This window comes from Quercus suber, unplaced genomic scaffold, assembly GCF_002906115.3.
Source record: "Quercus suber isolate HL8 unplaced genomic scaffold, Cork oak 2.0 scaffold_365, whole genome shotgun sequence".
Classification (NCBI taxonomy): Eukaryota; Viridiplantae; Streptophyta; class Magnoliopsida; order Fagales; family Fagaceae; genus Quercus; species Quercus suber.
Genome location: NW_027069817.1, coordinates 490250 through 513776, shown reverse-complemented (window position 1 = coordinate 513776; position 23527 = coordinate 490250). Strand labels below are relative to the sequence as shown.

The 23527-nt window shown below is 30.1% G+C and overlaps 1 protein-coding gene and 1 non-coding gene across 2 annotated transcripts; both read left to right on the top strand.

The window, feature by feature from the left end:
- The first annotated feature begins 3062 nt into the window (after positions 1 to 3062).
- Positions 3063 to 4252, top strand: LOC111986068 (uncharacterized). The gene is made up of 4 exons (XR_010623786.1): positions 3063 to 3192; positions 3786 to 3808; positions 3910 to 4002; positions 4150 to 4252. It is a non-coding gene; the product is annotated as an uncharacterized LOC111986068 (transcript).
- A 13445-nt stretch (positions 4253 to 17697) lies between these two features.
- On the top strand, positions 17698 to 22129 carry LOC111986061 (uncharacterized). Its single transcript, XM_024017699.2, has 7 exons — positions 17698 to 18016; positions 18938 to 19406; positions 20428 to 20572; positions 20723 to 20850; positions 21473 to 21535; positions 21621 to 21689; positions 21778 to 22129. The coding sequence occupies exons 2-7, from the start codon at positions 19215 to 19217 to the stop codon at positions 21868 to 21870; spliced, it is 690 nt and encodes a 229-aa protein (XP_023873467.1). The 5' UTR covers positions 17698 to 18016; positions 18938 to 19214; the 3' UTR covers positions 21871 to 22129.
- The last annotated feature ends 1398 nt before the right edge of the window (positions 22130 to 23527 follow it).

Genomic DNA, 23527 nt, shown 5'->3' with positions numbered 1-23527 from the left:
ATGAGGCACGTGACTTCCACCTTGTGGCTGGCTTCAGTCAGTATGCGTAGTATGTACACTACCTTCACGATCACGTCTTTGCTCCAAGTTGAGAAAAGGATCAACGTATTGGGATGCCCTGGATTCTACTGGTTGTTACCCTAGTTCAGCCATCATCAACTGTTGTTTCTACTCTCGCTCAAGCTCTTCCTACAGACGGTACCAATTGTAAGGTCAATATTTGTGGCCCAAACCCAAGAGGTATGGAATATAAGCCCAACAAGCCCAATACAAGGAATTTGTAAAGAGTGGGTGAAAGAACTGGGCTGTTTGTGAACTAAACAATAGTTAATCAATGTTTAACAGATAAATAAGTGCAAGAACAAACTTGAAACTTTAATAAATTGTTGTCCAAAGAGACCAACTTTTGTTTATATCGTACTTAGAACTACAGTAAACCTTATTTCTCTCTTCCTTTCTTTTCTTTTCTTTTTTTTTCAATCCCCATACTATGAGATGTCTCTTACATTTATATAGTTTTTTTTTAGACTATCCTGATCGTCTACTTGTTCTTCATCTAGACGTTCACTTAAGTATATGTCTCATCAGTTATCTTCGCCGGTTTTCCATGAGTGGTGGTAACTGTGACTGCACTGTTCAAGGGTCTTCTTCACATTAATGCGGCCAAAAAAGTTGCTACAGTGCATTTAATGCAGTTGTAGCAGCTTTTCCTTTAGATATTTCTCCGTTCTTATCATCTTTATTCATGCCTGAAGTTTATCCTTATCGTTAGAACTACTAGGAAGATCACCTAAACCACCCAAGTATTTGCTTGACCGATGTCCCTCATATCCGAGGAGGACATACTCCTCGAACTATAATACTCTATCACTTCTTTGCATGGTTCTCCAGTTCAGGGCCTTTCCCAATCATTTGCTTCTCCTCGGACGTACCCATATCTTCAAATAGAGTCGAAGGCCCAATATATAAATTTTGGGCTTTTATCCCCACATATATATATATATGAAAAAGTGAGGCTAGGAAATGCACAGATTAAACAATGGAGGCAATATCAGTTTTGATCATTTTTTTTAACTACCTATTTTGTAGTTTTACATGATTCATGTTTTTCCAAAACATATTAATTTTCTGGGAAATTGGTAGAAAATGTTATAATTGATGAATATGCATTTTCTTTGTGGTAAATATCTTCACACTACATAAGCACAATTTCAGCGATCTATCATGTTGATGCAAATTTATTTGTTTTCTTGGCATTAATTCATAGGTATTTAGCAAAACAACATTATAGTATTTTTTGTTAATTATATATGATAAGATTTGGAACCTATGTCATCCGTTTCATAATAATTGATGTTTTGGCTTAAAGCTTTAAGCCAAAACAGCAATGGATTTCTTTTTTATTATTGGTTTTTTGGTACAAAGGTTTTTAAATATGTGAATGAAAAGGTTGGTTGGCTATGGTTTGTCCACATTTTAGTGGAGTCACTGTTAGCATGTCCCTTTGGACACAAAATCACAAATGCAACTTGACTCACTATGTGAGTAACAATGCAAAAATGCAAGTATTTCAAGCACTTCCGTTCGTCTTTTTGTTGTTGAAAATCCAATTAGCCTTATTATTAGGAGAAGGTATCTCATACCCTTGTTATATTGTTATATTGTGTCTCAAAGTACATGAGTCCCGTATTGTGAGACATTTATTGCATGTAGCACATTCAAGAGATAGTATGGCCATAAGAATTACATTACATTCCATTATTAAATTGCGTTTTTTTTTTAAGAACCAAATTATTATTATTATTATTATTTTGAGAAACAACCAAATTATGTTAAGTTAGAATACTTATTAAGATACCACCGTACATCTTTGGTGCGATGATCATTTCACAAGTATAAGTGTTTGTAAAGTGTGAAAGGGAGAGGGTAAGAGTCAAGGTTCAAGTCTCCAGGAGAGAACTTTATACACATATACATTTAGATTATGTTAGAATAAAATTTCTATCTTATAAAAAATATAAAATAATACTTATTAAGGATGAACTTAAGACTTAGGCTTAATGGATTTCAGTTATTTCAGGATAAAAAATTCTTAAAGGGGGAAAGTAAAAACAACAATTAAACTTGTAAAAAATTTCGAAGTAAAAGATTCTTAACTTATTTATAAGTGATAGAATAGATTTTTAGTACTTAAGTCTAACTTCGTCGATATTAAGTCTCAAAAAACCAACAAAAAAGATAACAAAATTAAACTCAAAGCACAAAATCCAAAGTAAATGAAATTAACAAATTTAAAATAATACACGTGTATATAGAAGAGAATTTTCCTCTTGACTTTTACGTGGTTTAAAAATATATTCATTAATGAAGGATAACTTCATTTAGAAATATGGTCATAAATGTTAAATAACAAATTTCATTTTGAATTTTAAAAAAAAAATCCTAAAATTTAGAATTTTTTTTCCCTTCACATTCAAAAAAAAAAAATTACAGTTACTGTTTATATCTAAAATTCATCATTTTTATTTTTTTGAAAAATAAAAATATATATTTCTAAATTATAATATATGCAAATTATTAACGTTTACCCAAAAAATAGAAGAGTCTTTAAATACACGCAACATGCGTGCTGAGAGATTAGTATATATTTCAACTGGACTTTTATTTAGTTCAAAAATAACTTCATTAATAAAGGGTAACTTTATTTAAAAATAGAGTTATAAATGCAAAATAACAAATTTCACTTTGAATTCAAATTTCATTTTCAAAAAATAAATTACAGTTATTATTTATCTCTGAAGTTTATCATTTTTATTTGTTTAAAAAATAAAAAATATATATTTCTAAATTATAATAAATACAAATTATTAATTTTTATTTAAAAATTAAAAAGCTTCAAAAAACACACCTTTTTTCTTTTACCCAAAAAAAAAAAGAAAAATCGATATCCAGTTTTTATACAAATTATTTTTGCCAAATGCCGACCAAATATCCAAAATTTCCCTATACGTCATAAATAAACAATTTTAAAAAAAAAAAAGAAAAGAAAAAAAAAAGTGCTCAGTGATTCTCTCATTTTCTTTCTTTCTACTCGGACAGACACGCTTTCCGTCTCTCTCTTTTCTGATTTTGGACCCTGTGGCTGTGTTAGTGTTAGGGCTTCCGAGTTCACTCAGCGATTCACCTACCAAGGTCTGCTTTTTTATTTATTCCCTCTCCGATTTTCATTATCCTCTTTCTTCCTCCAAAATCTTCAGCCTAGGGCTTCCATTTTGATTTGGTTTTTCTTCTATTATACGAGTTTGTTTCAATTTCAACAGCGAAAATTAGGTTAATTTTTATGTTAACTTTTTAGGACTATTTGTTTCTTCTTCTTTTTTTATTTCGATAATTTTGTGAAACCTATGCTGTGCCATTTAGATTTAGAGAGAGAGAGAGAGAGAGAGAGCTGTAAACTTTGCATAATATGGAATCTGATAGTTCCTCTATATGACTCAGTTTGTGTTGGTATCTGAAACTTTTTCTATAAAATAAACTGAAAGTTGTTGTTGCAGCTGAAGAACAATTGTAGATTTTACATACATAGACACATGCATGTGTATTTATATGTATGTGTATGTATATTCATAGCTTCACATACATATTGTGTGTATGTGTAGTAAATAGAGACTTAGCATAGACACCCATATGCAAACTTACCCATGTGCAAACTTATAGTGATTGATATAAATTCAGTGACATTGAAGGGTTTTCTGATATGAGTTATTTTCATGAACTTGTTGTAGATGTCATACACAAGGGAAGGAAGGTTAGTTTCTTTCCAATGATTTTCCCTCCCATTTTAAGTACTTTTTGGTTCTATATACGAGTTATATGTATATAACTCTTTTGTTGTTTGCACCCCATTAGGTCTGTATCCCCACGGGACTCTGTTTCGCCTCCTGGGAGACGCCGTCGGTCAAGGTCACGATCATTGTCAAGGTCTAGGAGAAGTCGGTCCAGGTATTCAGTTGTTATGAATTTATCTAGTTCGAGCTTTAGGAGTGCATTCAAATAGATGCATCTTTACGCAAATGTTGTATAACATATGATGCTTGCTTTATCAAACATATTATGTTCATATGATAAGTTGAGTGTTTTTGCTCCCAGGAGTCAGGATTCTGTAGATGCATCCAATCCCGGAAACAACTTATATGTAACGGGATTGTCACAAGGGTTACTAGCAGTGATCTTGAGAAGTACTTTAACAAAGAGGTCTCTCTCTCTCTCTCTCTCTCTCTCTCTCTCTCTCTCTCTCTCTCTCTCTCTCTCTCTCTCTCTCTCTCTCTCTCTCTCTCTCTCTCTCTCTCTCTCTCTCTCTCTCTCTCTCTCTGTGTGTGTGTGTGTGTGTTGTGTAATGATAGATTTAGATTATAATTGTAGTAGTTCAAGTTTATATTTTATAGTATTTTCCTTGAATTATGTTGGTGCCACATAAAGTGGTTGGCGAGTTGTGAGTGGTAAAATGGTGTCTCCACATGAACTCATCGTCACCCCTCTACCACCCACAACTCACCACATAGGCGAGTTATAGCACAAGTTGTACCACTTTATGTGGTACTAGCATAACTCATTTTCCCTCCCAACCAAATGTGTCAGTTTGTTTGCTAAAATTTTCTAGCTTTTAACTTTTTGTCTCAACTTTTAAAAATATATATATAATAATAATAATAACAACAAATCTAGTAAACAAACTATTAAAAATTACAGGATACTCAAAACTATTATATTCCAAATATATAACCAAACATCTTAAAATAAATTATTTTCTTGAAAATAGTTTATATTGAAACCAGTTTATATTGAAACAAACACAGTTTATTTATTAATTATTCATTGAATTTTGTGTATACATGTGTGTGTATGAATCATTCACTTTTTCTTATTATTAATTAGTCTGTAACTCCATGCATATGCGTGGATAAAATTTTAAAATATACATTAAGACGCATAATATAATTTTTATATATAATTTAAATATTATTGATAGTCATTCTTATCTTATATATATATATATATATATTTTAACTCTTTAAAAAGTTTTGTAAGAATATTCTTAGGTAAAAAATGTAAATTGTCAACTTTTTTTTTTATGTTCAATAATTTAAACTCTTTTGTTTTTGTATACAATAACTCACTTCGATGGATATTTATGATATGGTCCCACAATTGACTCAAAAATTAAGAAATAAAATTTTCTCTAAAAATAAATAATTTATGACACATGCGCAAATTTGAATTCAATTATAGAATCTAATTGGATATTTCTCTAAGCTTTGCTGGTTAATATATGTATAGATGTAGGTATCCATAATTCTTTGATTTTTTTTTTTCAACACCTAAATACTCAATTACACGTTATTTATTATTTTAGTATTACATTTCATAATAAAGTTGTCTACAAACCCATGGATTTAAAATGTATTCAAGTTTGACCTATTGGTAAAATGAGTTTACATTTCCATTTATGATCTAACTACCCTTTTTATCAAGCCCAACCCAAGCTAGTTATATTTATCATAAGCCATCCTCTTATTGTCATGTTATATCTGTGTTACAGTATTTTATGTACAGACTACAGAGTACGATGGATAAGATTTCAGTCCATGGTCCCTTTTAATCGTGGTAATTTCATAATTATAGGAACAAAATCTATGCCTAATTTATTTAAATGTTGTTACAAAACTATAGGCCAATGATGGATTTTAGTTAATTTAACTAGTAAAGTCTTTGATAATTGTATAAAATATTTAGAGTTCAATTACTGCTTACACCAAAAATTGACTAATGTTTAATCTGATTATAAAAAACTATCATAAAAAATTACCAAAACCCAGTAGTACATAAATAAAAACAAACAAATAAAATAAATAGGGCAAAGCTTTTACCATGGGACAAAACTGTATACTATATGGAAGAAGCTCCACCAAAAAGCCAAAAAACAAGGAGAAAAAAAAAGTAGAAAGTCACCCCAAAAATTAAGAAGAAAACAATGAATAGGAGCCATGTGGGGGCCCAGCCCCTTTGAAATCCCTAAAAATTGTGATTTTTAAGAAGTGCGCTCCAGCTGCATGGGCCGGATTTCAAATCAAATTTCAAATTTACGCAATTTCCTTTTCTTTGCTTTGCTTCTTCTTCCTTCCATATATACCGCGAATCAAACAGTTTCTTTTCTTTCTTTTTTTTTTTTTTTTTTTTTTTTTTTTTTTTTTTTTTTTTTTTTTTTTTTCCTCGTAGACATGCCAAGCCACTGCATGAACCACTTTTTATTTCCCTCTCTTCTTTCATGAGCAACACTACTACTTTGAAATAATAGGAGTATGACTATGACCTTTAGGCAATTTCGTTTCATGTAAAGAACCAGGCCTTTCGAGCCTAATTTTGTTTGCTAGCTATTACTTGGTTTGATATAGCTAATTCAAGAATAGTTCATCTCAGGGCCGGCCCTAGGCTTAGGCCAATTAGGCCATTGCCTAGGGTCCCATACTAGAGAAGGCCCCAAATTTGGGGTTTTTTTTTTTTTTTTTTTAATAAATAAATGTTTTTGAGAGATATTAAAACATTTTAGTTTACATCTTTTTCACTATTAAAAAAGCTCAAAGAAGTAATGCTAGAGATAGAGATTAGACAAATTTAAATAAATAGGTCTTAGCAATAGATGTGTTACTAATCACAAGTAATTCTAATAGGAAAATGTTAAAAATATTATAAATTTTACTACATAACTTTTATTTATTTAATTATTTTTATATAATATAAAAATTATACTCTAATCTAATCTAAGTGTGTATGTGTGCGAAACTCTCTTCTAGAAACTTAAACCTCCATCATTGCCCCTCACGCCCCACAATAACTTATACTTATGGAGTGATCACTGCGCCAGTGGTGTGTGGTGGTCTCCATAACTTTTATAATTTAATATGGCAATGAATATGATAGGTGGATTTCAACGAATTATTGAATGCATTTTTGAATGAATATTTTGTGATTGGTGATATATCTTTGTAATTCTAATGTTATAAATTTTATAATATTTATAGTATTTTTGTAAGCCTCATGTCATTGATTACATTCATAACAATACCAACTTGTAGTAAAATTTGTTATAACTTTAGTATTTTCTAGAGAGAAAAAAAAAATCACATTGAAAAGTAAAAAGAATCAATTTTTAAAAAATTATTATATAAAATGCTAGTTAAATATTATTTAACTAATAACATAAAGGCCATATTTGAAGATTTCGCCTTAAGCCTCTGAAACGCTTGGGCCGGCCCTAGTTCATCTCAATCACAATTTTAAGCCTAGGGGGAATTTGTTTTGACATAAATAAACATAAAACTTTAGGAACATATCTAATTTCACAACATGCTTAGCCATTTGGTAACGTTGTTCTAGTAATATTTTTTTTTTTTTTTAAATACGTGTGGGTGAAAAAGTGTATGAAAATACGTATAATATTGTTTAAAAACTTAAAAGTGTTACTTAAACTACTATTCCAAACTGCTCCTATTTATAAGACTTCATTCGTGAGCTCGCTCTCTCTCTCTCTCTCTCTCTCTCTCTCTCTCTCTTGTGTAATGATAGATTTAGATTATAATTTTAGTAGTTCAAGTTTATATTTTATAGTATTTTCCTTGAATTATGTTGGTGCCACATAAAGTGGTTGGCGAGTTGTGAGTGGTAAAGGGGTGTCTCCACATGAACTCACCGTCACCCCTCTACCACCCACAACTCACCACATAGGCGAGTTATAGCACAAGTTGTACCACTTTATGTGGTACTAACATAACTCATTTTCCCTCCCAACCAAATGTGTCAATTTGTTTGCTAAAATTTTCTAGCTTTTAACTTTTTGTCTCAACTTTAAAAAAAAAAAAATATATATATATATATATAATAATAATAATAATAATAACAACAAATCTAGTATGCGTGGATAAAATTTTAAAATATACATTAAGATGCATAATATAATTTTTATATATAATTTAAATATTATTGATTGTCATTCTTATATATATATATATATATATTTTAACTCTTTAAAAAGTTTTGTAAGAATATTCTTAGGTAAAAAATGTAAATTGTCAAATTTTTTTTTTATGTTCAATAATTTAAACTCTTTTGTTTTTGTACACAATAACTCACTTCGATAGATATTTATGATATGGTCCCACAATTGACTCAAAAATTAAGAAATAAAATTCTCTCTAAAAATAAATAATTTATGACACATGCACAAATTTGAATTCAATTATAGAATCTAATTGGATATTTCTCTAAGCTTTGCTGGTTAATATATGTATAGATGTAGGTATCCATAATTCTTTGATTTTTTTTTTTCAACACCTAAATACTCAATTACACGTTATTTATTATTTTAGTATTACATTTCATAATAAAGTTGTCTACAAACCCATGGATTTAAAATGTATTCAAGTTTGACCTATTGGTAAAATGAGTTTACATTTCCATTTATGATCTAACTACCCTTTTTATCAAGCCCAACCCAAGCTAGTTATATTTATCATAAGCCATCCTCTTATTGTCATGTTATATCTGTGTTACAGTATTTTATGTACAGACTACAGAGTACGATGGATAAGATTTCAGTCCTGGTCCTTTTAATCGTGGTAATTTCATAATTATAGGAACAAAATCTATGCCTAATTTATTTAAATGTTGTTACAAAACTATAGGCCAATGATGGATTTTAGTTAATTTAACTAGTAAAGTCTTTGATAATTGTATAAAATACTTAGAGTTCAATTACTGCTTACACCAAAAATTGACTAATGTTTAATCTGATTATAAAAAACTATCATAAAAAATTACCAAAACCCAATAGTACATAAATAAAAACAAACAAATAAAATAAATAGGGCAAAGCTTTTACCATGGGACAAAACTGTATACTATATGGAAGAAGCTCCACCAAAAAGCCAAAAAACAAGGAGAAAAAAAAAGTAGAAAGTCACCCAAAAATTAAGAAGAAAACAATGAATAGGAGCCATGTGGGGGCCCAGCCCCTTTGAAATCCCTAAAAATTGTGATTTTTAAGAAGTGCGCTCCAGCTGCATGGGCCGGATTTCAAATCAAATTTCAAATTTACGCAATTTCCTTTTCTTTGCTTTGCTTCTTCTTCCTTCCATATATACCGCGAATCAAACAGTTTCTTTTCTTTCTTTTTTTTTTTCTTTTTTTTTTTGCTTTTGTTTATTTGTACAACAACAACAACACTCTTGCTTGGATAAGATCCGACAGCTGTGTCCCTGACACGTGTACGTCATCCTCCCTTTCTCTTTTTTAAGTAACCGGTCATTTAACAAGTCACCGGCTTGGCTAATATGGTAGCTGTCTCTTGGAGCTCGATAGTTTTAAATGACAACCGTGCCCTCATGCTCTGTGCCCAAATGTCGTAAATAAAAGCTTCTGTTTGGTAGCAATGATGGAAACTTGATTAGAAATAAATATAGGAAGTGCTAATTTGGGGGATAACGAGAACACCATCTATGTCTTGAGCATTCACATAATTAAGCTGCAACACACACACACACACACACACAAAAAAGACTATTTTTTCACACCAATTTGAGTTGGTAAATTTTTATAGATTTTTATTTAGATCTATTATTGACATTACTTTTTATCTACTACTAACAAATAACAATTTGTCACATTAGTAAATATCAAAAAAAAATTTCTCTAGACTTTCTATTTGCCAAATTTTATGCTATTTTAACAAACTGAAATTCATATAAACTTATACCACGCTCAATATTTATTTCATTAACCAGACCTTTGAAAAAAAAAAGATGGGCAAAATGAAAAAGTATCATTTACCCTCAAACTTAGATGAAAAAATGGCAACATGGCTAGTTAGCGCTATTTAGCACACGAAAAAAAAAAAAAAGAAAAAAAAAAGTCTTTAGAGCATCTTTAGCAAACTCTTTCAACCCAAAATCCTTATTAATTTAGAGAGTAAACCCACAAAATGTTACTCCAACAGACTCTCTAAACGACAATTTTTTTTTGCAATGAACAGTAACTCTATTGGTTTGAAGACCTATTGTTTATTAGCAAAATAATTAACTGGAATAAAAAATTCAACACAGCCGATTAAATTATTCAACTTTTACTCAACCTTCACAACAGCTACAAACACAATTAAGTCCAAATCCTTTCTATCTCAAACATCTCTAAACTCAAGCACAATCAAAATAAAAACACAAAAACACAATCTTAAAACTAATCAAATCATTAAAAAAAAAAAAACAAAAGACAAAGAAGCTGATCCAGCCCAATCCAAGCATGATGCACCCACTCGAGAAGAAAGGGAAGGATCTCTCTCTCTCTCTCATGAGAATGTAACAAATGAATGGTTGAGGAAGTAAGTGATAAATTTTTATTTTAAAACATGTGGTGTAAGTCGAAAATGAATGATCGAGAATGTAAAACTGAAGTTAAAACGTGTGGTGCACTGGTGTGCCCTTTGAATGAAGTTTTTTATTTTATTAAAAATTAATGATAAGTATTTTTTAAGGAAAATTAATTATAGGTTAATGAATAAAAATAATAGATTCATTCCAAATTACATAGATTTGATAAAACATATAATTTTCAAAGGGTTTGCACAAGACTAAAATAAATTTGGTAAATGCGAACAAAAAAATCATGTATGTGTGAACATTAAAATTAAACCACTAACAAAAAAGATGCTTGAAAATTTTCCTGTTAGGAAATTAAAAAAATGTACTTATAAATGAACAAATGAAGATTAAAAAAATAATATTTAAATAAGATAAATGTTATAATTGTGTGGTTAAATAATTAAATTTACGATATTCTAATAGTTTAAATTTTTGGGATAATTGGTAATTTAACATGATATCAGAGTATGAGATTCTAAGTTCAATCATTGTCTCTTCCACTCTACCTCTCATTTAAAATCTTACATGTTGGGCCTCACCTATTAAAATGTAGTTTCAGCCACATGTGAGGAGGAGTGTTAGAATTATGTGGTTAAATGATTAATTATCATATCCTAATAGTTTAAGCTTTTGGGACAGTCAATTATTTAACAATAAAGAAATAATAGAGAATCAGGAAGTGTATTTAAAAAAGTAAGTAGGTAAAGTAAAAACTAAAAGTAACCGCATAAAAAAAAACTAAAAATAGCTATTTATTTTCTAAACAATACAAAATTAAAAAAAAAAAAGTTAATTTATCAATAAAGAAATGATAGAGAATTAGAAAGTGTATTTCAAAAAGTAAGGTTGCATTTGGGAACATATTATAAAGCCAAATTATTTTACTATTTAGCTTATTTTTGCTGTTATTTATGGACCCTACTGCACTTTTTGGTATTTTTCATGGGTCATATTATATTATTTCAGCTAACTTTTACCTTTATTTACAATATTTTCAGCAAAAAAAATTCAGTTTCAGTTAAATAAGCTGTTTCCAAACGGTGAAATCATGAACAATAGTAAAAATAAGTTGAATAGAAAAATAAGCTGACTTTTTAAGCTAGAACCAAACGCACACTAAGGGTGTGTTTGGATACCACTTATTTTGTTAAAAACTAAAAACACTATAGTAAAATAATTTTTAAATGTGTGAATAGTATTGTAGGACCTAGTTTTAAAGTTTTTTCCTGAATAAAGTATTCACGGGACCTACTGAACAAAGCACAATCACGTGAAACACTCTTCTCGAAAAAAAAATGCCGTAACACAGATGCTGGTAGCTGTATCCAAACGGATAATAGGTAGGTAAAGTAAAAACTAAACCCATCAAAAAAAAAAAAAAAACTGTTTAATTTCTAAACAATACAAAAAAAAAAAAAAAAAAAAAAAAAAAAAAAAAAAAAAAAAAAAAAAAAAAAAAAAAAAATAAGAAGAAAAAGGAGAGAGTTATCAGAGATGCTTTTAAGCCCGCTTAGCCTGCAATATCACGGGAAAACAAACCATTTTAATGATAATGTAAGGAGAATGGCTAAAATCTTGATAAACATGCTTTTTCCTTTATCGACTTTGCCAAACAAGCAAAAACGCTAAACAGAAGTACCGGAGAGTTTAATCTTGTGTTGGTTGCTAAGACAGTGCTGTCGGGACAAAACGGATAATTTGTTACAATTGACGTTAGTCACGTTACGTTACATGGCTTTAGTAAGTTGAAAGGGACAATCATGAATCATCTCCAACTGTAGGATCAATAATTGATTGTAAATAAATGTCGTGCAACAATAATAATAAATAATTGCGCCCCCTTTAATGTTACTTTAATCCATTTTTTCTTTTTCTTTTTTTATTTATTTAGAAATACTCTTTTGTTTGCATAATTTTTTTAATAATCATTAAATTAAGGGGGAAATGTACTTTTCGGTTTTCCTCTTTATGAGTGGGCTGGTTTATAATTTCCCTATATATTTTAAATCAATTAATTTTTTAATTTTTATGAATAACCAAAAAAATTTAAAATTTTCCTCTATATTTAGGAAATGAGCAAAAAATTCAAATTTGCTATATTCTAAGTTAAAACTTAAATCCAACTAAATCATTTCAAGAAATTATTTAGTCACATGCTACAAGGAAATAAGTAAGAAAGTTGAGGATTGTATTTATAATCATTGTAATTCTGCTAGATTTAATTGTAAAAGTAACGGACTAGGGGTATTTGCTAATTTTCTAAACATAAAATGGAAAATTAGTTGGTTTAAAAAATAAAGAGAAGAATTGTGAACCATCCCAAATATAAGAGGAGAAATTCCATTTTTCTCTCTGTATTTGTCGGATCAAAATCATTCTCTTTGTGGGTTTCAGTCAATGATTATTTAAGGTGTACCAAACTGTTATCATGGTACATGCCTATAATATTAAAGTTGAAAAGAAGTAAAACATCAAAAGGAGGAGAATTAAAGAGAACAGAATCTTGCTGAGTTTTATATTTTTTTTTTATTATTATTTTTTTATATATACAAAATAAAATTTCTAATTTAGCCTAATTAAAGTATATATGTGTGTAAAGCTCCCTCCTATAGACTTGAACCCCGGCCCTTACCCCCCACGCAATATAAGCACTTATACTTGTGGAATGACCATCACACCAAGTATGTGTAGTGGTAAATCTTGTTGAGATTTAATCCATCTTCTTACCCGTGTATCAGGCTATCAGCGCACTTGTTGGCTTCCTTGAAGCATTGTTTAACTGTAATTTGGGAATCCTACTTAAAACAAATCAATGCAATCATTTACCAAGAAATGCACATTGGAGTTAGTACATGAAAGGCCTAAAACCAAATACACTAAAAATCCCTCTTACATTAGATAGAGAAATTCTTTAGGGATGGCTTTAAAATGTTGGTTAGGAGTTTTGAAGGGCTATAAACAAGTCAAACTAAGCTGAGTATTCAAAATTGATGTTTATTCATTTTATTTTATTTTATTTTAAACAGGAGAAGGTCATCACCAAAAGATATTACATGCTCAAGATAGAGTTTGTTTACGAATTACTTTATTAACTCATTATTTTCTCATATATAATAAAACTATGACTTTTTTTTTTTTATCCCTTCATAAATCTATTTATTCTATTACAAATGAAGTGTTTGTATTATCAGTAAAATAAAATTCATAATTTGATATCATATGAACCTATTTACATATGTATACAAATAATTTCAAATTTGTATAAGTATAATTTTAGACAAGTATACATATAAAAATATAATATTGTATATAACTAAATTGAGTCTTATGTTTATGAGCTTGTTTATGACCACATTATTATGCATGAGCTTGAGCTTTGCTTATTTGCATATTTGCTAAACAAACAAATATAAATGAGTTTTTTCTCGAGTCAAGCTCAAGTTGGTCATAAACAACTTGGTTCGCAGTCACTTGAGACACGAGAATCTACTTTATCAACCCCTTAGTATTGTTTGACACTTCTCTTCTTTCTTTCTTTCTTTCTTTCTTCTTCTTCTTCTTTTTTTTTTTTAATTTTTTTTTTTTGTTTTTTATGTTGGATAACCATGGGTGTTATGAAGAAACATAACCGAAAAAGAAAAAAGAGAAAAGGATAGCACCATCTCCAATCGAAGGAGACAAAACACGATGGAGGAGAGGATGAAACACAATTTTCAAATGTTTGGTCGGAGAGTTCAAACAATAATTTTCAATATTTAAATATTGAAAGCTGTAGGGCCCAACAAAAATATACATGTTTGATAGGAGATTTTAGCGAAGAGTATTTGAGTCATAGTTTTAATTTAAGTGTTTAAACATTGTATTTTGAGAAAACTTAAATAGGAAATTTCAGTTTTCAAGTAACAATTTTGAATGACATTATTGTAATCATTCTGAAAATCAGGGGACCCAGATGATGTTGACAACACATAAAATGCACATTTTTTCTTCTTCTTCTTAAAAACACATATTCATACCAAACATTTAATTGCATTTTCTTACTTTTGAAAATATGATGTTAGAAACAGAGTACCAAACACATTTTTTGCATTATGAGTACTTTAAATATGTGTTTTTACAATACTTTTTGAATCATAGTTTTCTTATCATTTTGATAACCAATATCTAAACCCTCTTACCAAGCAGGTCTCCATTTGTAGTTTACTACCATATCAAATACTTCATTCACATTAGAGCAGTCTTTGACTTCTATTTATTCCGACAAAGTGTTTGAGCATTTTAATATTAATTAATTAAAATTGAATTATATTGTAACATAAATGTAAATATGTGGAGGTTAATATAGAAAATGAGGAGTTAGTAAAAATGTATAATTTCACGTTGTAAATGAGAAAAACCATTTTATTATTTTTAATTGTGATGAATAATGGGTTAATATGTATTGGTTCAAATATTGTGCTAGATACATGTCGAGGAAGAGGTGAGGGGTAAATTTTCAAAATTTACATCTAATAAAAAAATACAAAAAGAATTTGAATTTGGAAAAAAACCTTTTCCCCATTTATTCCATGTATAGTCCGGTTTTAGTATTACTGATGAAGTCTAGTAAAAAAGAAGCATGATCCCAACAATTTGGGTGAGATGTCGATTTTTTTATTTTGGGTAAAATATCATTTTCGTCCCTAAACTATCACAAAAGTTCGTTTTTCGTCCCTAAACTTTCAAAAGTTCGTTTTTCGTACCTAAACTATCACAAAAATTCGTTTTTCGTCCCTAAACTTTCAAAAGTTCTATTTTCGTCCCTAAACTTTTCCAAATGTATTGATTTTCGTCCCTCTCATATCAGCACACTGTCAAAGCCATGTCAGCACTCCGTCAGACGGAGGGACGAAAATCAATACGCTTGGAAAAGTTTAGGGACGAAAATAGAACTTTTGAAAGTTTAGGGACGAAAAATGAACTTTTGTGATAGTTCAGGGATGAAAAACGAACTTTTGAAAGTTTAGGGACGAAAAACGAACTTTTATGATAGTTTGGAGACGAAAATAATCTTTTACCCTTTTATTTTTAATTTTTATAAGTTTTTACATTAAAAATTATGTCAGTTTAATCACTTTAATCATAATTAAAAGGCAATGATAGAGAAAGCAGTAAAATAAAATAGATAAAGAAAGATATCGGTGAAGAAGCTCCCCTGACATGTCTTTTTCTTCTATTGGTTAAAAAAAACAAAAACAAAAACAAAAACAACGGAACAAAGAAGAAAGACAATAGCAGTAAAAATTAATAACAATCCAGACATCAAATTCAATTCAATTGTAGCAGTATGGAGAGTAGTACTACAAAATCAATTTAGCTGTGGAAACGGGTCCCATAGGATCTGCGCATCATTAGCCGCTCCTCAAAAACGACAAACAGCCGAATACGCTTCCAACTTACTCAGCTGTAGCCGATCAAGCTGACCCATCCAGCCAGCCCAAACCCCAAAACAATCAAAGTGATGGAAACTGTTGATTCATGTGTAAATGTGGTATTTACACTAATCATAATTTAATTTAATAGATTATAAAATATTATGGAATAAAAATTCTTTTTTTTTATAAGATTTTTTTTTTATTTTTTTTATTTTTTTTATAGTTGCTATTTGGCTGTATTTGTTCTTAAATTGTGGGTTTAGTTTACATATCATCTTGTGATTAGTTTTTTGTTTTGAAAATTTGACAAAAATATAGTTATATATAAAAGGGTAAATTGTAAATTACACCCCTAAAGTTTGGGATGATTGAATTTTACATCCTAAAATTTTAAAATTTCAATTTTACCCTTGACGTTTGGGGGTGTTTGGATTTTAGACCATAACTTTTTAGAATTTAGATTTTACACTTTTATATCTTAGGGGTGATTGGATTTTACTCTCTAAAGTTTAGGATTGTTTGGATTTTACACCCTACAGTTTCAGAATTTTGGGGTGTAAATTCAAACACTCCCTGACTTTAGAGTGTAAAATCCAAAGTTTGAAACTTTAGGGTATAAAATCCAAACACCCCAAGCTTCAAGGGGTAATATCCAAAATTTAAAAATTCAGGGTGTAAAATCCAAACACTCCAAAACTTTAGGGGTGCAATTTATAATTTATCCTATAAAAAGATAAACTTAAAAAATGTATATTGAGTATTTGTTTAGGAACAGTTTATCTAGTTTTTTGCTAAAATTGTGCTAAAGTATACTTGTATTTTTTTAAAAAAAATTAAAAAGTGAAAAAATGCACGAAAAAGTGAAATTTTAAAAAATGTACATAAAAGCTAAAAACAAGCTTAAAGCTTATGCGAAACTCAAGTTATTAACCAATAAAATAAGTTGACAAAAAAGTTAAAATCAAATACTTGTCTTACTTGATAGTAACAATCGTGTCATAGAAAAATCAGCATAAATTTAAATATGTAAAACTTAAGTATGGTTTTAAAAGTATTTTCCATTAAGCATCTTCTCAAAAAAGAAGAAGAAAGAAAGCAAGTATTTGATGGGTTTTTGTTAACATTTTTTTTAGGACACAGCTTGTGTCCAGTGGAAATTTTCACTGGACATGTCCAGATTCAGACACATATCAAAGAGTAGACACGTGTCTACAATTCAATGTGTTCAGTGAAAACTTTCACTGGACACAAGCCAAACCCCTTTTTTTTATACACATGTTAGTGTAGAATTTTATAACACAATCAAATAATTTATTATAAAATCCCGAGTCACTTTTAGTTTATTTTATATTTTATATTATCAAATTTTGTTATTTTTCAGTATTGATAAAGACTTTTTTTTTTTAATTTCTTTAATGAGTGTAGGATAAATTGATAACACGCATTAATAAAAGTCTTATGTGATATTAGACAATTTTTTAAAAAAATTATATTGATCAATGCGTACGATAAACACATTTTACAAGTTTACAACCACGTGAATTTCCCTTTCAAATACTATTATTATATTTATATATATTTTTTGGCAGAATATTATATTTATATATATATACAATACTCCAAACTCCAAAGAGAGAGAGAGAGAGAGAGAGTACGAGGCGAGCTAGTGTAGTCAGTAGTGTAGTGTAGTGAGCTTGGGAAACGGGGTATGACCGACGAAACCGGTTAAAAAGTAGTGACCGTACGGCCATTGGCAGGTCGTTTCCATGGCAGTTGGTAAGCATTTAATGTGCTGCTTCTTCTATTCTCTCTCACTCCTCTTTCTTTCTTTCTCTCTCAAAGAAATTTCAATCTTTCCTTTACATTATTTCTCTCTCTCTCTCTCTCAAAAGCTGTGCATTTTCTTATCCAAAAAAAAAAAAAAAAAAAGCTGTGCATTTTATTTGCTCATTCGTCTCACTTCGCTCCCCACATTCAAAAGCACAACAACAAGAAGCCCCCCTCAAAATATCAGTAAACAGAGAGAGACCCCTTTAAAATTCCAACTCCCAAATCCCCATTTCAAGCCACACAACACAGCTCTAATCACTTTTAAATTGCATTTCAGCCTGTTCAGTAATTCACACAATACAGGTATATTACACTATATATATATATTGCTCATGTTTCTGCTCTGCCTCTATTGTAATTCACTGTTTTATTTTGCTTTTTTTAGTTATCACTCCTGATTTCAATTTTTTTTTTTCAATCTAAATGTCTTTATTTATTATATGGGTTTTATTGTAAAACAAAAATGGTCAATTTTTATTTATTTTATGAGAGTAATTGCTGATTTTTTTTTTAAAATATAAAAAAGATAGTACTATTTATGTAAGATTTCTTGTCCTTGGTTATCTTTTTGGATTCCTAGAAAGTGGAGGGAAACTATTAAAGCAATCAAAATGAGATTTTTTTTTTTTTCAAAATTTTTTGTGGGGGGGGGGGGGGTCCAGTGTGAAGCATTAAGCTTAGTTATTTGAATTTCAAAGCCTGCAATTTCTTTCTTTTCCTTCACTTTCTCAGGAGCCAAACAATGTCTCAAGGGTTACTTTGGTTTTATTAGTTTTTAATAAATTTATTACTTATAGAATTCAGACGCATGATTGATTGAAAACTAAAGAAAATTTCAATGAGGCAAATTGGGATTTATTGTTGTTATAAAGGAGGATTTTGGATTAAAAAGTTTTGAATTTGATATCTGATTTTGAATTTTTTTTTTAGGTCTAGTGGTGATGTCACTCTCTGAACCTAAAAAAAAAAAAGACTACAATAAACTAAAATAATAGTAATAATGAGAAGCAACTTATTCTGAATGAACAGTGGGTTCATTCATTGTGATCAATTTTAGTCCGTGAAGTTTGTATTGGATACCATCTCTGTGGCTCACACGCATTTATTCCTTTATTGACAATGGGTCTCTTTCTCTCTCTCACACATATATACAGGGATAAAGAATTAGAATTAACATCTGTGGGAATTTCTTATGACCTGCTGTTTATTTTGTTTCTTAATCAGGATTTGCAATTGGAGCTGGATAGTATTGAGTCAGATGGGGTTGGAAATTATTACTTTTGATATGGCTATTAATTTTACTGGTTGGATTTGAGTACTAGAAGCAAAACCCATATGAAAAAAATGGGCTTTTTTTGTTTAGCAATAGGAGATTTTTGCAAGATTTAGAGGGTTTTGGGTATTGGGTAGTGGATGTTACTGTTTTTGTTGAATTGGGTTTGTTTAGTTTTTACTTTTTGATTGAAAATTTTTTGGAAGGGATTGGTATAGTTAAGTCAAAATGCTTGAGCCAGAGCTTTGTTCTTCTCGGGTTCTTTCGCCTTTTCGTGAAGAAAGTGGGGATGAGGAACTTTCTGTGCTCCCCAGGCACACCAAAGTGATTGTTACTGGAAATAATAGAACAAAGTCTGTGTTGGTGGGATTGCAAGGCGTGGTCAAGAAGGCTGTTGGCCTCGGAGGTTGGCATTGGCTGGTATTTCTTTATTCCTTTCCTCACCTTTTGCTTTTATATTCCTTTGTGATAGTCATTCTTAATATGAATCTTTTTTTTTTGGCTTTGTTATTATCTCTGTATTGGAGTACTTTTTTTATTGCTAATGATTAATCATGCTCAAGAATATCACACATTATGGATGAGAATTTTGCTGTGTGATTTCTTCTTAGGTTTTATTTTATTTTATTTGACTTGTGTTGTGCAGTTTGTCCTTTTGATGCGAGAGCTAGTTGACATGTATAGAATGCTTTTTTAATATAGTATTTATTAAAAAAAAGTGTTTTTTTTAATAGTGTTCTTTAATGTGATTGGTTGTTTTATTTCCTTATGAGGTTACGGCATTACATGCTGAACGAAATTTATGGGGTTTTCTAGGTTATAAATCTAGGGTTATAAGAATTTTTGTGAAAAAAAGTTGTCTTTCAGTGGTCGCAAAGCGTAGAAAAGGTTTTTTTTTTTTTTTTTCTGAAATTTTTAGTCCGCCTCCACCATGTGTACCAAAGTAAGTAACGTGGGTTTTTTTTGTTTCAGTATTTGGGATGTGCCAATTATTAAATTTTGGGTATTGTAACAAAGCATGTTTGGTGTGTTATGCATGTAAAAGTGTTTTATAGTATTTGTTTATGATTGTATTCTAGATTTGTTTTCTCTTTCTTTTGTATAATTGTATTTTATTATCTGCTAACGTGTGTGTTTTTTCAACTATTCATAATTAAGAAAAGAGGAAAGTTTAGTTTGTTGATTTATATAGATTTTTCTAGATTTATGTAATTTTTATAAAAAAAAAATCTTAGTGTTTCAGTATATATAATCTTAAATTTGATGGGTCTTCATGATAGGAATGGATTTATGGTTTTGTTCTTATTAGTTATTACTTCATACTTACTGTCTTATGACTATGTTGGGCCTTTCTACTTTCTACTTTCTACACATCTGTATTCTGCCACAAAAGTAATTTTTAGGTCGCATAGTTTTAACTGGCAATGCTTTAACATGCAAGGTTCTGAAAAACGGGGTTGAAGTTAAGCTGCAAAGGAATGCATTGAGTGTGCTGGAACATCCAACTGGGCATGAAGAAGATGATGATCGTGATTATGATAACTCTAGCAGTGGATCTGACATAGGTGAAAAGGATAATGATTTCTGTAAGTTACACCATGTCTAGATGATGCTCAGCTATCGTGTTAGCATATCTTTCTTATTAGTAAAGAAGGAAAATAAATTTCTGCATATCATGTTAAACTTAGGATTCTTTAAAATCTCCCTTTTAATGTCTTTGTTTTTTCCTCGAGCAGCTACTATAGATTTTCAAAAGATGAGCAAACAAAGAATTCGGACAAGGCCATGGGTTCCATCCACATCAGTGAAGTCGACAAATCGTGGCATTTATAGAGAAGTTCAATCCATTCACACACCTCAGCCTGTAAGAATTTTGGACGCTTAAAATTCATGCAAGTTTAATTCCTTGTTTGCGTGCACCTGGCATCTGAGCCTCAAATCTGAAACACTGATGGATGGTTGTACAATGTTTTATGATTAATGAAGATAGTGGTAAACTTTTATAGACAGGAAAAACAAAATAAAATGATTTTTTTAATGCTGTTCACATTTAGACTATTTTGAGTATGTGATTGTTTAATCTTCTTGAATTCATCATTAGTGATAGATGCAGGATTAGTTCCTATTATTTGATTGTTGTTAGGCAGCAGAGCAAAATAAAAGGTTATAAGGTTATTCATAAAATTTAAAAAAAAAAAAAAAAAATTTTTTTTTTTTTTTTTTTTGGAAATCTTTGGCTGCTTTATGTTTTTTGCATAAAGTAGTCCTTTAATAAAACTTGTTCTTACCTATCAAAATAAATAAATAAATAAATACATAAAAATTTACATGGTTTGATATGACAATTTGTTCAGGTGTGTTTTCTAACTTTTATCAGCAAGTGACATGCTGAACATGTGCACTTATATCCATGAGTTAGCAGATTATGTACAAATAAGATATTTGTTAGATACTCATGTTTCCTAACTGTTTGTGTGAATTGTCAGAGGGTGAACTTGGCAAAATTAGGAACAGACTCATTGTGGAGATATTGCAGACACTACCACCTTGTAAGTCTTTCTTACTACTGGTCTTTCTAATTCATTTTCTGCCGGATTTGATAGTTTTTACTAAATTCAAAATTTAATGCTGTAGTTGAGCAGCAATTCTAATCCGTCAAGGGAACAAATGCTTAATGCTGTGCAGCGGCATTTTGGGTTGCAGGTCTCTCTCGCTCTCTCACAAAAATATTTGACACATGAACACATGTAGACTAGATATGCATATATGTAACATCCTTTTTCTGATGCAGCTAGAAGTGGACGAGGCACAAGTGATCACTCGATTTGTTCATGCCGCCAAGAGACTGAAATCAGCTGATAAGATTATAAAACGAGAATTCTGAATGTCCCGTGCTTGTATAATATACATATTAACTCTAACCTCTAGATCAGATCTAATTAGTAGACTGATATGGGAGAATTGTGTGGTTTGCTAGACCATATTCAATCTCTCACGGATTCTAACCGTGTAATATAGGGCCCGATGTCCTGGTATTATCATATCCTATATTTCCCAGTAGATGTCTCATTATTAGATATAGTATTTGAGAAGCAAGTAATTGACATGAAGTTTAGATGGTATTGATGCAGGGCATTTATATCCATGGTTTAGTATTGTCATTTCTTTTTTAATTTTAGGGTCAATTTGAATATTGTTTATTTAGCTAAAACTATAAACTATTGCCGAAAGTGGTAAAAGTTAGTTGAAATAGTATAGTGGGGTATATGAATAGTACTAAAAGGTGCAATGAAACTTATAAATAGTAGCAAAAATAAGTTAAATAGTAAAATAATTTTAATTTTTCATTGGTATCCAAAAACACACTTAGTTTCTTAATTGTTTGTGCATGATTGGATTGGAAATGCTATTTTCTAGTTACAGTTGATGTAATTGTCTTTCTACACAGTCGATGCTCTAGCCAATTGGATTATTAGATCAGGTAGTTGAACGTTTAACCTAGAAGAGATTGTATTTGACAATAACTCAACTAGATGATAGGTTTAGCAGCATATTAATAAGTCCTATTTATTGTCTATGGTAAAAGTTAGGTTTATTTCATGTCTACTCTATGCCTAAAACTAAAAACATATTTGGAAATTTGAACTGACAAAGAGTAAAGGCAATGGTGATATTTCATATTCCTAGGGTTCTATAACAACTTGCCTCATTAATTATTTTTTGTGGGTTAGTCCGATGAGTTGTTTGCATGCAGTGGAAATAGACCTAACCACCCTTCAATAATTGTATATGCAATAGTTGGAGATGTTGACATGTTTGTATACCCTAATTTCCTCACCAATAAAAGCCTCTCTTCTTACAAGTTTTTTTTCCAATTTCAAATCAAATCGAGGACACACCATCCGCTGAAGTCAAGGGCAAGTATATGACTTATCAAAAAAAAAAAAGAAAAAAGAAAAGGGGAAGCATATGTGTCCTCTTTCTTGTGTCCATTATGGAGCTCGAAGTGTCGCTTACCTATTATCGGCTACGGCAAAGATTTTGTGTAAAGGGGGCTTGGTTGTATTCCTCTTTATAGATTTCGTGTACTAGCTGTTTGTTATGGAGTGAATGATTGGACACTATGAAAGGCATCCTCGTAGAGTGGGCTGGAGCTTTCTGAAGCACATGGATTATGGATGATGGGCACAGCATTTAATAAATTACAGGGAGGATTGTGTAATTACCCTCATTGATATAAGTGTAGTCTAGACTCTAGCCCAAGCTTCTTCTCTTTTTACCTTCCCAGGACAATAAATTTTAGTGAATTTTTTAATATATATATATATATATGTTAGCATTTAATAAATTACAGGGAGGATTATGTTTTTTTAACCTGCTCTTCTTACTTTTTGAAATACAAAATTACTAACATAGTTTTTCTTTTTGTAAAAGTTAATAGGTGTTTTAAGTGTATTGATTTAAGAAATATTTTGAGGAATTTTTTATTGAATTTTTTTTATAAAATTTTTGACAGTTTTTTTTTAATAATATTTTTATGA

Excerpts from the sequence above, each read along its gene's own strand:
- LOC111986061 (XM_024017699.2), top strand. The coding sequence starts at position 19,215 with ATGCTTGAGCCAGAGCTTTGTTCTTCTCGGGTTCTTTCGCCTTTTCGT. Across the intron at positions 20,851-21,472 it reads CCATTCACACACCTCAGCCT|AGGGTGAACTTGGCAAAATT; the intron begins GTAAGAATTTTG and ends GTGAATTGTCAG. Across the intron at positions 21,690-21,777 it reads AGCGGCATTTTGGGTTGCAG|CTAGAAGTGGACGAGGCACA; the intron begins GTCTCTCTCGCT and ends TTTCTGATGCAG.